Source organism: Electrophorus electricus, chromosome 18, assembly GCF_041902795.1.
Source record: "Electrophorus electricus isolate QZ-2024a chromosome 18, ASM4190279v1, whole genome shotgun sequence".
In the NCBI taxonomy this organism is placed as follows: Eukaryota; Metazoa; Chordata; class Actinopteri; order Gymnotiformes; family Gymnotidae; genus Electrophorus; species Electrophorus electricus.
The window spans coordinates 6,059,440-6,073,375 of NC_137514.1; the positions used below are offsets into that span (position 1 = coordinate 6,059,440).

Sequence of the window (13,936 nt, forward strand, 5' to 3'; positions counted from 1 at the left end):
GTAATTCCAAACTCAAGATGTCTTCATTTATTCTGCTCTCTAGAGTCTATTTAAGCCTATTTACAGTTAATAATAATATTCATAATAACAATAATAATAACGTATCATAATTATTACATTTATTTACAATTGTTATTAGAAAATGTTTTAGTAAGACTAACGCCTTGCTGGCTAACTGGTTATGAAAATGAAGGAGAAAAACCTGCAATGTACATTATATGAGGCATAGACGAAAGCTGGCAACAACAGCAACAAAAAATGGGTGTATAAATAGTCCATAAAGTCTAACAAATAATAAAATGTAATCATTTAGGATTGAATTTAAATTGATAAAAACAAACAGCAGTGCAGAAACACTTAGATTTAAATCAACTATTTTATTTTAAATATTAAACATCTTTCTTTACTAGTACATACTATCCCAGGATTATATGTCTCCAGTAGGTGCATGATGCTATTGAGCACTGAAGACATGGAAACAATGAACAGAACATGACTTTCAGGGACTGAAACTCATGAGGACAATAAGGTTTTTTTGTCTTGGAGATGACTTCATGTCTATGTGTTCTAGGAATTTGGAGGATGTGGGATTCTAGGAAGCTGTAACTGAGTACAGCACGTGATGTTCAGTTACTGCATGCACCTTTACAAAGTCATTTTGGGGATTAATCCATATTAATTCCCTGCATGGATGATGTTTACTTCTGACGCTTACAAGGATTCAAGCCCCAAACCAGTTAGACCATATGAACTTAAAAATGATTGTACTGGTGGTCACAACAGCACCAGTGACCTCTATGGTGTTTGCACTGGTGGTCCACACTGGCTCGGACATTGCTGTCAGCAAGGTCCATGTGAGATATTGGGGGTCCGGGGCAATCTGATGAAAAGTGGGCTACTGGAACAAACACAAGACTACACAAGCAATCCCAGTGCAAGAAGGTGTATGCAGAGGATGTGGGATGCTTTGAAACACAACATCTAGCCTAACACTGAAACACCCTGAAATTGGGAACCAAGACCCAGTAGACCTATTCACCAAGATCAACACCAGAGCTGCTGACCTGTGACTGAAGATTCATGGCTAGATCATGGTTTAGCCGGGCACCCATCGTACCAGACTAGTGGGACCAAGTACCTGAAAGGCTGCTGGATAGATGTGAATGCAGCAATATGGACAGTCCCTATGGTGACCATCACTGAGACCAACCAGCTGACCTATGCCACAGCAGCAGTGATCATCAAGGTTGTAGGACAAAGTGGGGATGGACAAAAAGACGTAGTGGTGATGGACAGCAGAAGACGGCCATTGTGATAGAACACAGAATACAAAAAGCTTGAGTAGTATCAAGTGCTGAGAGAAGAGCTAGAAAAGATGTGTAAGGTGAAGGCAACATTTTGGTACCCATAGTAATCGCAGAACTAGGGCTGCGACCAGCAGATCCAAGAAATGCAGTCCTGGAGACAGCTAGGACACTATGCAGGACCATTCAACACCCAGGCCTCTGGTAGAGGTCTGAGCTTGAAGGAAAATAACATTATTATTACATTTACCTAAAACAGTTCACAATTATGGCTGAATAAAACTTGAGCCTTAAGGGTCTTGCACAGGGGCCCAACAGTACCATCTCGGCAGTGGGGGGGCTTGAACTGTCAACCTTCTGATTATGAGGCAAGTACCACTATGTACCACGTAATTGCTAAGCTATATCTCCATTGAATAAAGAGTTTTATATTTTTACATTTTTTTCCACTACACATTACATAATCCTCAATGTCAAAGCACAATTTTCATGAATGATCATTTTAAAATTAATAATATGTTTTAAAACTAAGACTAAAATCCATGAATTTGGCAGTCAATGACAGCTCTGACATCAAATACTATTTTACACTTCTCTACCAGCGTTAGGTCATTGTCATGCCCCCCTGCTACACCCTCAGGCATGCTGCCTCTCCAGCCTATTAATGACAAGCCTCGCCCCCTCATTACACACCTGAAGGAAATTACCTGCACCCATAATAAAGCTCCTTTGTGTTCAAACTTGTTGAAAAGTATCTCGTGACACAGCTGAGATTCATTCATAAAGCACATTTAAAAACAATAACCATTGGTCAAAGTGTGGTACAGTCAAATCAAGCTAGTTTTCCCTAGTGTTATTTGCTGTGTTTTTGTTTTGTTATTTCACCTTTTTGCCTTTTGGACTGTTTTTTTTTTTTTTTTTTTTACTCTGCCTTCTGCCTGCCTATGAATTCCCTGTTGGCCCAATATTTTTTCATCCTCACTTATACTTGCTTCCTGTTATTAGCAGGTTCGTTACTATCATAAATCAAGTCAAATTTTTATTTCCCATAAACAGTATTATTCAAAGAGGCAGAGTCAGACTGATGGGTCTAATGTAGTAATTTATGTGTGCCTTTTTTTATTAATGGATGTGTTATACATACATTGTACAATGGAAAAAAAGGTGCAAATAATAGGAGAGGAAGAGGAGGAGGTCACACCCCTGCCGGTATCTAGCCACCGGTCACACAGCACCGATTAAATCTCTTCGTACAATTGTTTTAGAGCCCTCTATTGGACAATAACTGAAGTGCAAGCATTTTCATGCGTTCACGAGACCATTACGTTATAGCTGCTAGCACTGTGACGAAAATTGTGATCAATTGAAGCAATTTAAGGTATTTTATTGATAAAACATTTATTACATGTTTGAATGAGTATTTAGGGCACTTAGTTTCGTGCAATTTATGTTAATTTGAGTTTGAAATGTGAGTATCAAATTTGATACTTCAGGTGTTGCATTTCATAGTAGTAGTGTATACTGCTTGTCAAATGCTGATTTTTAAAAAAATCAGACAATTCAAACAAACAAACAAACAAAACATTTAGGCTTCCAGCTATTTTTAAACATTTAGGTTTCCAACTATTTTTATATAACAAAAATGATTTTTTCTTTATATGTCCAAAAGATTCAGAGTGCAGAGTGCTCAGCTGTTAGATGGCAATTAGGTGACCCAGACTTAGAGGGAGAGGAGGATGATAAAGATGAAGATTGGAGGCCTGATTAATTGCTCTGATATGTCAGGGCAAAGTTCAGACAGCAGCGGTGAGGAAGAAGGGCAGCTTGATCAAGATGTTCCAAAACAACCAGAGTGTAAAGACACTTCAAAAGAACTTTTCAAAGGAATTTTCCTTCAAAGGAAAATCTCAGCTACATGTGTACATGCCTGCACAACCAAAAAAAGGTGGGAATTCAAAATGCGGGGCTATGCTGGACAAAGTGGCTTAGCAAGATGCACAAACTCGGGTCAAAGAGAAGTCAGACATCGGTGATACAGGAGGCATTCTTAAAATGACCTCCTCTCTTCCAGCACACAAAAAATGTAATTTTGTAGTTAAAGATTCAATAAAATGTGTGATTTTAAAAAAAAAAACTGGAATTTTTGTATTATTTCAGATGTCAGGCTTTACAGTTTGATTGTTACATTAATGAGTATGAGCTACAAGACCTGACATAACTATAGACTGATTGTTACATTAATGAGTATGAGCTACAAGACCTGACATAACTACAGTCTGATTGTTACATTAATGAGTATGAGCTACAAGACCTGACATAACTACAGTCTGATTGTTACATTAATGAGTATGAGCTACAAGACCTGACATAACTACAGTCTGATTGTTACATTAATGAGTATGAGCTACAAGACCTGACATAACTACAGTCTGATTGCACTTATTTTGTGTCTTTATCTTCTAGTCCTCAAGCAGTCTGATAAATCTGACACTATGAGAAGAGACGTAATAGACCACCAGAAACATAAATTAGAAAAAAAAAAAAGATTTCTGCAGTATTTAGTCACGCTTCTCCTCTAAAGATCTTCTATCGTTATGGATTCCGCACCTTTGCTATCGGACAGACTTACTGCCCAGGTTACCCTGGTCAGTTTCCTCGTAGGTAGACCATAGAAAAACCCCATCCGACATATTAGAACTGCTGCTGTCGAGGCGTCCGGCTTGCCCCGTCAGTGACCAGAGGAACTCTGAAAGTGCTCTGAAAGTCCAGCGCAACGATGTTGGCAAACTGAGCTTGTTGTGCGAGCATCTCTACAGAGAGAGGAGCCGGTACTCCAGATTTATCTGGTACCATGGACAGCTCCCACCACTCATACATCACCCCAGATAATTCAATAAGCATCAAGTGTAGCTGACCTTCCATGTGATAAAGTAATTAAAATACAGAGGCCTAGTAAAGTAATAAAGTAATTAAAATACAGAGGCCTAGTAAAGTAATAAAGTAATTAAAATACAGAGGCCTAGTAAATGTCACGGACTGCTCCACCCCCATAAGTCATGTGGTATGGACTGCCGCGTTCAAGTGATTTTCTCAATCACTTCAATGCCAATCAATAAATAACTAAATAAAATTCAATTCAACAATGGAGCATTACCACGTGATATTCAGAACTTGGACATATCCCACTCTGCAGATAAAGGCAGCTGTAAAGTATATACAAGTACAAAATAAATTCACATACTCTCGTCAACAGTTTCAAACATTTTCTTCTACTGTTAAGTGTGTTGATTTTGTACATGTCAAATCTACAGTCAGCTCCAGTTTGAGTATCCAGCTGGCTTTGAAATGAAGGCCTGTCTGTCAGTTAAGTCTAACCATCAGGTGAAACAAAACGAAAGTGAAATGCACGCTCTCATAGCACTTTTCTTAGATGCCAAAAAAGCTCAAACCACTCAAAACACACACACACACACACACACGTTCATGTGTGTGTGTGTGAGACAACACAGTCCTTAGATGTTTCAATAGTCAATCTGCTACAATAATGCTATAAATATAATTACCCATCACGAAAGACTAAAATAACAGTACGTCTTAAGAGGGAAACATTTTAGGCAAACAGCTTTATATTTACCTTTTTTATCCAAAGCCACTTACAATTATGAGTGAGTACAACTTGAGCAATTGAGGGTTAAGGGCCTTGCTCATGGGCCCAACAGTAGCAAAATGGTAGGAGTGGGGCTTGAACCAGCAACATTCCAATTACAAGTAAAGTACCTTAACCACTAAGATAGCACTGCCCTGCTTGAATTACAGAAGCAGGGCAGTGCAAACAGGGCAGTACATGCTGCTCAGACTGAGCCATGTATCTCAAACACTACACATGGCATTTTGCTGCCAACATATGTCTTGTGGGTTTGTGGGCATGTGTGTCTGTGTGTGTGTTAGAGGGCAGAGAGAGACAGCTGATGACATTGCAGATTTTTGATGATTGGCATTCACAGGCTTTAGACTGAATACTGGATAAACACAAGCTCTGTGAGAGTGTGTGTGTGTGAGAGAGAGACAACACAATCCTTAGATGTTTCAGTAATCAATCTGCTAAAATAATGCTATAAATATAATTACCCATCACGAAAGACTAAAACACACACTTACAAACAACAAAGTGTTATATTGTATAGGATGTTTATACTGTAGATACCACACAATAGTACTCAACACTCCATATCATAAATACAATTATACATCCTGTGCATATATTAACAAATCCCCCCCTCCACTATTTTCTCTTCAAGGTCCTTTATGATTGCACTCTGCTGGGAGAAACAGGACTTTTCTTCTTTTAAAACATCTTGATTTCCTGGACACCTTGTGTTAATTTATCCAAAGCAACCTGAGCAGTTAAGTGTCAAGGGTCCAACAGTGGCACCTTGGGAGTGGTGGGGCTTGAACCAGCAACCTTCTAATTACAAGTCAAGTAACTTAACCAGTGAACTTTTTCAGATTTGTGTGAAGCTAATTGTCTCTGTCTCTCTGTCTCTCTCTCTCTCTCTCTAGTTTGGATTAAGTCGAATGAGAACACAGAGGTTTGGAATCAGTACATATATGAATAGTTTTTATATAGCTGCAGCAGACAAGAAAATGGCTCTCAGTTCACCTCACGTGAAATAAAATCAGACCCTTTACTTGTGGGAGCCCTGCTGAGTGCAGACGGTCACACGCAGACCAGCTTTGAAAACGAAGAGGCCTTTGTTGCAGTACACGTCGATAACAGTAGGAGTCGCTATCGAATTTAAAACTCGCGGTACAACATGATCCCACTACGGCGAACGCGCTCAGGTGAGCGCGTCGCTCTGTGTGTCATCTTTACCTGTTCTTTGTCTGTTAAATATGTTTCTTTTTTTATGTCAGGATTTTTTTAAATATGTGAATTAACCTCTGTTAAACAGTTTAGATACTGGCGGCTAAATTGTGAACATGACAACTGCTAAGTAACCTATATTAAAACATCCACCACAAATATTGCGCATGACATGAAAGGAAGTTGGGAAATGAGCCACACACGTCACTTCGAAGAAGTATCCAAGAAACGTTTCTCAGTCTCCTACATCTACTGAGTGGAATCGACCGGTCATCGTTTAAAAAGACTTAATATCTGAAAATGTATTGAGATGAAGCCGTTGTAAGACTTTACCATTTTTTGAACGTAGACTAAGACATGTGAGTGATTTTATCAGCGGGATTTTACAATGCGGACTAAGGTCCATAGTGACTTCGTGGGATTTGGTGCACTGGTCCTGATTGTGATTGGCGTTAAAACGGGTAAGTCGCATACAGTGTTCCTATAACGTAATAAAATTAATTTGTTTGTAACTTGTAGCTCGCAAACGGAAGGTTGTGACATATTTGTATTACGTTTCTTTAGTTTAAATTAGACTAAAACACCATGCATGTGAAAAAAAAAAAAAAAACGTTTTTTATTCTTAAGTGATGTGGTCTTTAATGTGATTCAATGATTTAACTGATATATGGGACATGTACTAAATGTGGAACTCTGACCCGCACCTGACTTGCCTTTTTTAAACGGAAGACGCGTGAACCTGAACCGCAGTGGCTGTGCGGCGTTTCGTAAGAACGTAACTTTGATTTACAGTGTTTAGCTTTGGGTGCAAGGGTGAGCCATTTCATATAACCTGAATTCACACACAATGTGCCTTAACCTGCTTTAAACCTATTTATCTTTAGGCTAAATATTAACCAACTGTATCTAACAACAGGTGTTTATGGGTCTGTTATGTTTCATTATCTTAATGGTCTGAAGGACCCCGGCCAGCAGGTTAAGTATACCAAGCCGAGCTTCACCAGGTCTCCAAAGGACAAAGGATTTGTCTTTTGTCTCAAAGAAAAACTGCCCAGTCTGCTGCGTGGTGTAGTGCTGGGTGTACCCACAAACAGAGCTCAGCCTCGTAGGGCCTGTAGTGTCTGTGCCGCTCAGGTGTTCATCACGAGGACGTCCATCAGAAGAGCGAGGACAGAGGCAGCGGAACAGGCCTCACAGGAAGTGATCCACGCGTGCGCCTGGGAGACCAGCTGGGGACTGACCACTGACCCCAATGACCCCAGTATCTAAGCGCACATGGGTGTAACTCTGCTTTGAACAATGCTGGGGACAAGAATGTGGATGGACCAGGTGTTGCGTTCTATGCAGCTGCCTCTCAAAGTTGTGTTCTCTTTAAGAATTGCTTGGGTATGCAAGTTCACTGAAAGTAAATCAGGGCTGGTACAGAAGGGACGGAAGCTTTCACGGCAGCAATAACGGCGCAGAAAAAAAATTGGTTTAAAATGTTATCTGTAGGAGGCCTATAATTGTTTTATTTTGAGGGGAAAAAAATATTAATTTCGTGACCTGTCAAGAAATAGCAGCTGTGCCACGTTCATTATCTCAGCATGCTGTGACGTATAGCGACAGTGGACTATTAGTCAGCCATGCAGAGTTCAGAAGTAGAAGGGTTTGGTGTGTATAGGCTGGCGTACTTGATTCTGCACGACTCAACTCCACCTTCTGCAAAGCTAAATGCAGTTTATGTTGGCCTGTGCACTGTATGAATTTTTCCAGTAATCTTTTGTGTTTGTTTATCTGATTATGTTTATAAGCAGGATTACGGTTGTAGTTATAGTCGGATTAATGATAGGAATAGAGTTTAGGCTACCTGGTGTACTGGGGCAGGGAATAGGGTCAGTATTTCCGTGTACAGCAAACCATAGACAAATATTAGAAACACCATCTCCAACCTCACATTCCTGAAGTTGTCAGACAGAAAAACCTCCAAGACTGACGCATGTGTTCCAGGAAGTTAAATTCTCCAAACATGGGTGTGGACTACTGATCTTATAAAATCTCTGTGGCCTGAAATAAGCATGTATAATGAATACAAATTAGAGATGTATTTAATTTTTCTTCTAATTACAGTCAAATCAAGTTTTGTTTTTTGTTTTGTTTTTTTTCAATTAATGAAACTTAGAAAATCAGCAGAAACTAACAGTCGTGTTGCATCTTTTCAGTTCTTTCCTCTGGCCTGCCAGCTCCTCACAACGTGTTCGTAACATGCGACAGTTATGGGGTAGTGCTGGACTGGAGCGCTTCTGGTCTCAGATCGGAAGCCGACTTCCTGTTAGAGCTTGTGCCTGATTACGGGTAAGTCCCTCCCACGCCTAACATGACAGTCACATTCTTAGTACCGTCCAAATTGTTGCCTGCTGATGAAGTCACTGTGTTACCTCTTGTACAGAAACCTGAGGCATTGAAATCTTAGATTGGTCTTAAGTTTCCCTTTGAGATAATTAGTCTAAAACGTTGTGTGGGCGGGTGGGTACTTGACTAGTAATTGGAAGGTTGCTGGTTCAAGCCCCACTACTTCCAGGTTACCACTGTTGGGCCCCTGAGCAAGACCCTTAACCCTCAATTACTCAAGTTGTAATTATTTTAAGACTTGAGAGAAAATGTTACAAAATTTTCATATGTTCAGCTCATATGTTCAGCTCTGCACTGACAAAATCTTTAATACAGTGTTAGGCTTGCAAATCCTTCTGTACTACAGACCAAATGGTTAAGAAGAGCTTCCTTTAAGTCTGAACCACCAACAAAACTAAAAGGCCAACGAGAGTAGTCTGAGCAGACTTCCTTTTTCAGGGCGTTCAAAAGGTTAAGTATACCACATTAGGAAAATCTTATGTACACAATGCACTTATAAACTTCAGTCTTAATCTATGTTTAAACACTGGTTTAGTGATCTCAATATTTGTCTAAATGTAAATAAAAGATGACTAAACCAGGGCTTGAACATGACTTTGGGCTTTGTGCTAAAACATATTCCCCATGTTAACCATATAAGCTTAATGTATGCTGAATGTGAACAAGCAACGAATGATGCCGTTTCTGAATCCAAGGGGTCTCAACAGATGATGACTTATTTAATCAAGATAAGTGTTTGCCATATCAGATTTGGAACATCAAAGGCTGCTAACAAGCAACACCAGCTATGTATCCTAATTTTGCGTCATTTTCAAAATCCAAATGATGTCTGTTGAATGTCAGCATCATCCAGTGCAGCCAGAGGAACCAATGGTTTATCACACACTCTGATTCCCTGCATGTTCTGTATTGTGTTTCCAGGGAAATAATTAAAATAATTACTGGGGGTCTGCGATGCAACCTATCGGATCATCTGCAGAACATGCCGTTCAACCGCTACTATGTGACGGTGAGGGCCAGGGATGGCACAGAGGAATCCGAGGCTGCCCAATCAGAAATCTTCTCTTACAACGATCATGCAACTGCAGACATCACATGTAAGCTTAATCTTCTACTCTTTTGTTCTGAATGAAAACGTGTGTTCTGAAGGTAAACGTGTCCAAATCGACCTGCGATGTTTCTTTAAAAAAAATTTAAAAACACACACAAAAAAAATCCAACCTGTGTTGCCAGGTTACCTGGATTTTCCTGGGGTTCACCTGTCTCCTGGAGAGAACCAGCTGCTCATTTCCTTCATCAATCCTTTATACCTGTACAGACACACACCCGCATTACGTAACCTCACAACCAGCAGAGGGCTAAGATACCATGTCACCAGCAGACACATAGGAACCAACAGGGTAACCACTACCTTCAAACATTTCTACTGTGTTTGGGATTTACCAGACACTTTTATCCACTGTTTTTATGCAAAGCAACTTGGGGGCCTTGCTAAGGGCAGCAGCTTGGCAGTGGTAGGGGTTGATTACTCCTCCTGATTACTAGTCCAGTACCTTAACCACTGGGCCACCCTTGCATATTCTCGTTTCTTTCAAATAGTCAAATTAACCATGTCTGCTATGCAAATGCCAGAACAGAAGGTACAGTGACCAACGCTGGTACCGCACACCCCGTTTCCTGGCCCTGTAGGCCGGGGTATCCTTCAGCCACATGTGCCTATGGGGTTTTACTGCTGAAAACGTGCACATCAACCCTAGTGTTTCTCACTGTTCCAGTCTGAAGTCGAGTTCACTTGCTTACCCAAGTCGTACACGTGTGAGAGCGGCGTGTCGTTCCCCGAAGAGCTGGAGGAATACTGCATCACGCTCTCTGGAAACATCGAATTAATCCCCGTACGGAAAACAAACCCCGTCTGTTACAGAGGCAGACTGATGCCCAGTAAGTGAACGCAACCACACCTGGAAAACACCTAGTGTTAATTTACGAGTATTTCAGATTCTGTTCTGTGTTAAGTTTGGCAGATTCACGCCATACCATGTGCTTCTGTAATTCTAATACTAATGCTTCTATAAGTTAAAATATAACCATGATCCTGGATGCTGGAATCATTTCCTTTCTACAGTGTTGTGCAATCATCAGATTGGGTTCCTTTTCTAAACTGGTAGACCAACTGGTTAATGATCAAGGCAAAAATCACTCCGTCCTCAGCCAAGACTATTATTGGGACTTTGACTTTAGACTATATACCATCATAGGCTACCTGCTCCGGTGCTGTCCACCATAGCGCTGACCTTAAGGACATTACCCAGCATGTGGCTCCTCTTCATTACCTGGTTGACTCACTGGACTGGTCGATGGGATCTTTTTGGTACAATGTTGTCGTTAGGCGTTTGCCATTTCCAACATGCTCCCCATCATTATTGTACGTCTACTACTTAAACAATCAACGTCCTGTTTGTTTCAAGTCTGTACTCGTCACCACCATATCTGATGTTTGCATAATGCACCGACCGGAGGCTTGATGCGTCTACATTTCCGTCTAGCTAGTCTTTTGTTGACGGGACAGGTTTGACAGGCTCGCTTGCATGGACATGGTAGAGGCTGAGTAAGCTTCCTATGGAATTCTCCATTACAGAGAATGAAAGGCAGGGATTTAAAGATTCGTATGCACATCCTATATGTTAATGATCGTTCCTGATTGTTAAGACAGATCTACACCCAAGGTTCATGCCATGTGCTTGTATAATTTTTTATTTCCCCCTCCCCCCGCAGAGCACATGCAGGTTAAGAGGTGATGACATTGTCTCAGTCGAGCCCTCTTCCTCACCTCGTCATTATCCATAACCCCCCCCCCCCCCCCCCCCGCCGTCTGACCTCTCTCCTGTGAAGGTAGCCTGCTGATGTTAGACTAGTATTCTTTCATGAGAAAACCCATCTGAAAGGATTCCACATGTGCAAATAAACACTAAATCTGAAGATCAGTTCTGCCTCATGACTCATTTTTGCAGAACTTGCAATAGTAGTACTGAATGCCCAACTACCTGCCACCGGGAAGCCGATTCATCTATACCCATGTACTGTAGACAAGGGTCCTTTACCCATGTAACGTGGCCAGAAATCCTAATGGAAATGAAGAGTGGATGAAGACTGGCACCTGCCAGCTTTCCTTCATGGGAAGCAGGACTGCTGAGGGTGGTCCACTGACTTTCCTCTTCGTCCTCCCCAGGTCCTTCAGCCACCGTGTACCTCATCCCAGTCATCGTCTTTTCGGCAATGGGCTGTGCTGTATTGTTTCTCCATTTTTTTCTGCTAATGAAATTCAAGAAGAAAAGTCTGGCAAAGTTCCCAAAATTCCTGGTATGTTGTGGTTTGCTGAAAAACAGTTTAGCCTGTTAACATTACCTACACATTTCTGTTTAGTTTCCTTTACTTCTGTGTCCGCGTGTGCACGCTGCTCGTTTTGATATGTGTTGCACGCTTTTCAGGTTTGGCAGGAGAACACGTTAATGAAACACACCAACACTCTCAAGATAGAAACTGAACCTGTGGTGACAAATCCCAAAGTGGAACCCGACGTGGCAATTTCCCTGCAATATGACTCACCAGAAATCTCCGCCCTTCTACGGCTCCTGGCTAATAGCACGCAGCCCTCGGATAATTCCAGCTCTCTTACTAGTGAAGAGAACATGGGAATGGATTCAGGCAGCGGGGATCCAGACGAAAACTATAGCAGGGAAGCGGCCAGTAGCTTGTCGCTGGCTTACGACTGTCCGCACAGACTCGTGGAAATGAGCACTGGAGATGTGGTGGACGCGTATGGGCCCAGGAGCCACTACAGACAATGAGCAAAATTAAGGGACTTGGTCCATCCTAAAGGACCTATAAGCCAAAGTGAAAAGCAGCAAAGCCAGGTTAGGGTGAAGGAAGTTGTAGTTTACAATGTTGTGTGTGTTTCTGCAGCACGGAAGCAAGACCAGCAGCACTGGTCTCAGAAGGCATCTTTACCATCATGTGGCATCATCATTGACAGATCCTTTACAGTACAAGACGTCCAGTGTGCCCCACCTCTCACAGGGCTGGCCTTTGCCATCCTCGAGTTGTTTTCGACTCTCAAACGAAGGGATGTTCGCCAAATCAATCGCTAGACATGCTGGGACTACAGGAGAACCAAGCACCCTGGGTGCCAGTGCAGCTGTGAGCCAGGAGGGCTTTGAACCAGGGGGGCAGCTCAAAATAGGGTGGCATGGAACCAGCACACTGGAGCTTGTTGGAACTTTAAAACTACACATCTGACTTCCATCTTGCAAATAACAAAGCCTGTCGCAGGATTTGCTGGTCATGTCTCCAAGTACTCAACCCCTCCAAGAGTCTGACTACACATAAAAGCACTGATTTCACATATCCAGGCGAGATCTGTTTAAGCTGCTGTGGCACATTTGTCTACCATATAAGAGATATATTTGAATGTTAAAGAACTAATTTAATCATTAAAAATGTGATCCTCAAACACTCAAATGTATTATAAAAATAAAGAAATTAAATGCATTTCTGTAAACCTTTCCACTATTTAACAAGTTTAAAAATTGTGCGCTATATATTTATTTGACACAGACACAAACACGGCTTTGGTACCAAACACACTGCTTAGCAAAGGCCTCAACACGACCACAACTGCTTAGAAACCACGTCAGCATCTCAAATGTAAGCTGACTGACTAAATTACTAGATACCAAGAACATATACTTAGAAAATCTAAATAAACCCTTCTACCCAAAGAACAAAAAAAAAAAAGCCATAGAAAGAAGTCTTACCCCAACCAGCTAACACTATTCTGACTAAACTTACAAAAGGGAAGTAAAAAAAATAAAATAAATAAATCCAAGTAGATGCAACCTCACATTTACAAAGCAAAAACGCACAAGCTTGAAGGTGTCCAGATGTTAAATGTGATGGACAGCAGCCTGAAGCACAAACACGAGTCTCTTCATGGGTTGAAGAAAGCAGTCTTAGATCCAGACCTGCGTACCATCCTCCAACATGTTGAAGCAGCGAAGTCGTGGAGCCTTCCCTCACAACCTTGGCTCTTTAATCAGGAAACGGAGGGGCGTGACCCCCAGCAACCGGGTTCTACGAGATGACAGCGGTTTATGCTCCGAAAAGTAGATGCATGTTAATGGATCCTAGGAGCGTAACTACAGCGTACCTGCAGTCATCAAAGATGGAGGCAGTTAAAATTGCAATCAAGTACACATGGTGTCCAGAGAAACAGGACGCAGTGTCCATTAACATTAAAATATTTTGATGTTTGTAACAAGTTGAAGCGTCCTGTTTGTTGAGAACATATGTTTATTGATGGCTGCTATGGTACTGATGTAGT

The 13,936-nt window shown here is 41.4% G+C and overlaps 1 protein-coding gene across 1 annotated transcript; it reads left to right on the top strand.

The window, feature by feature from the left end:
* Positions 1 to 5,957: 5,957 nt before the first annotated feature.
* ifngr1 (interferon gamma receptor 1) lies at positions 5,958 to 13,167 on the top strand. The gene is made up of 7 exons (XM_027013734.3): positions 5,958 to 6,629; positions 8,370 to 8,502; positions 9,481 to 9,656; positions 9,793 to 9,959; positions 10,335 to 10,497; positions 11,786 to 11,916; positions 12,045 to 13,167. The coding sequence occupies exons 1-7, from the start codon at positions 6,557 to 6,559 to the stop codon at positions 12,402 to 12,404; spliced, it is 1,203 nt and encodes a 400-aa protein (XP_026869535.2). The 5' UTR covers positions 5,958 to 6,556; the 3' UTR covers positions 12,405 to 13,167.
* The last annotated feature ends 769 nt before the right edge of the window (positions 13,168 to 13,936 follow it).

Excerpts from the sequence above, each read along its gene's own strand:
- ifngr1 (XM_027013734.3), top strand. The coding sequence starts at position 6,557 with ATGCGGACTAAGGTCCATAGTGACTTCGTGGGATTTGGTGCACTGGTC. Across the intron at positions 9,657-9,792 it reads TGCAACTGCAGACATCACAT|GTTACCTGGATTTTCCTGGG; the intron begins GTAAGCTTAATC and ends CTGTGTTGCCAG. Across the intron at positions 11,917-12,044 it reads CAAAGTTCCCAAAATTCCTG|GTTTGGCAGGAGAACACGTT; the intron begins GTATGTTGTGGT and ends CACGCTTTTCAG.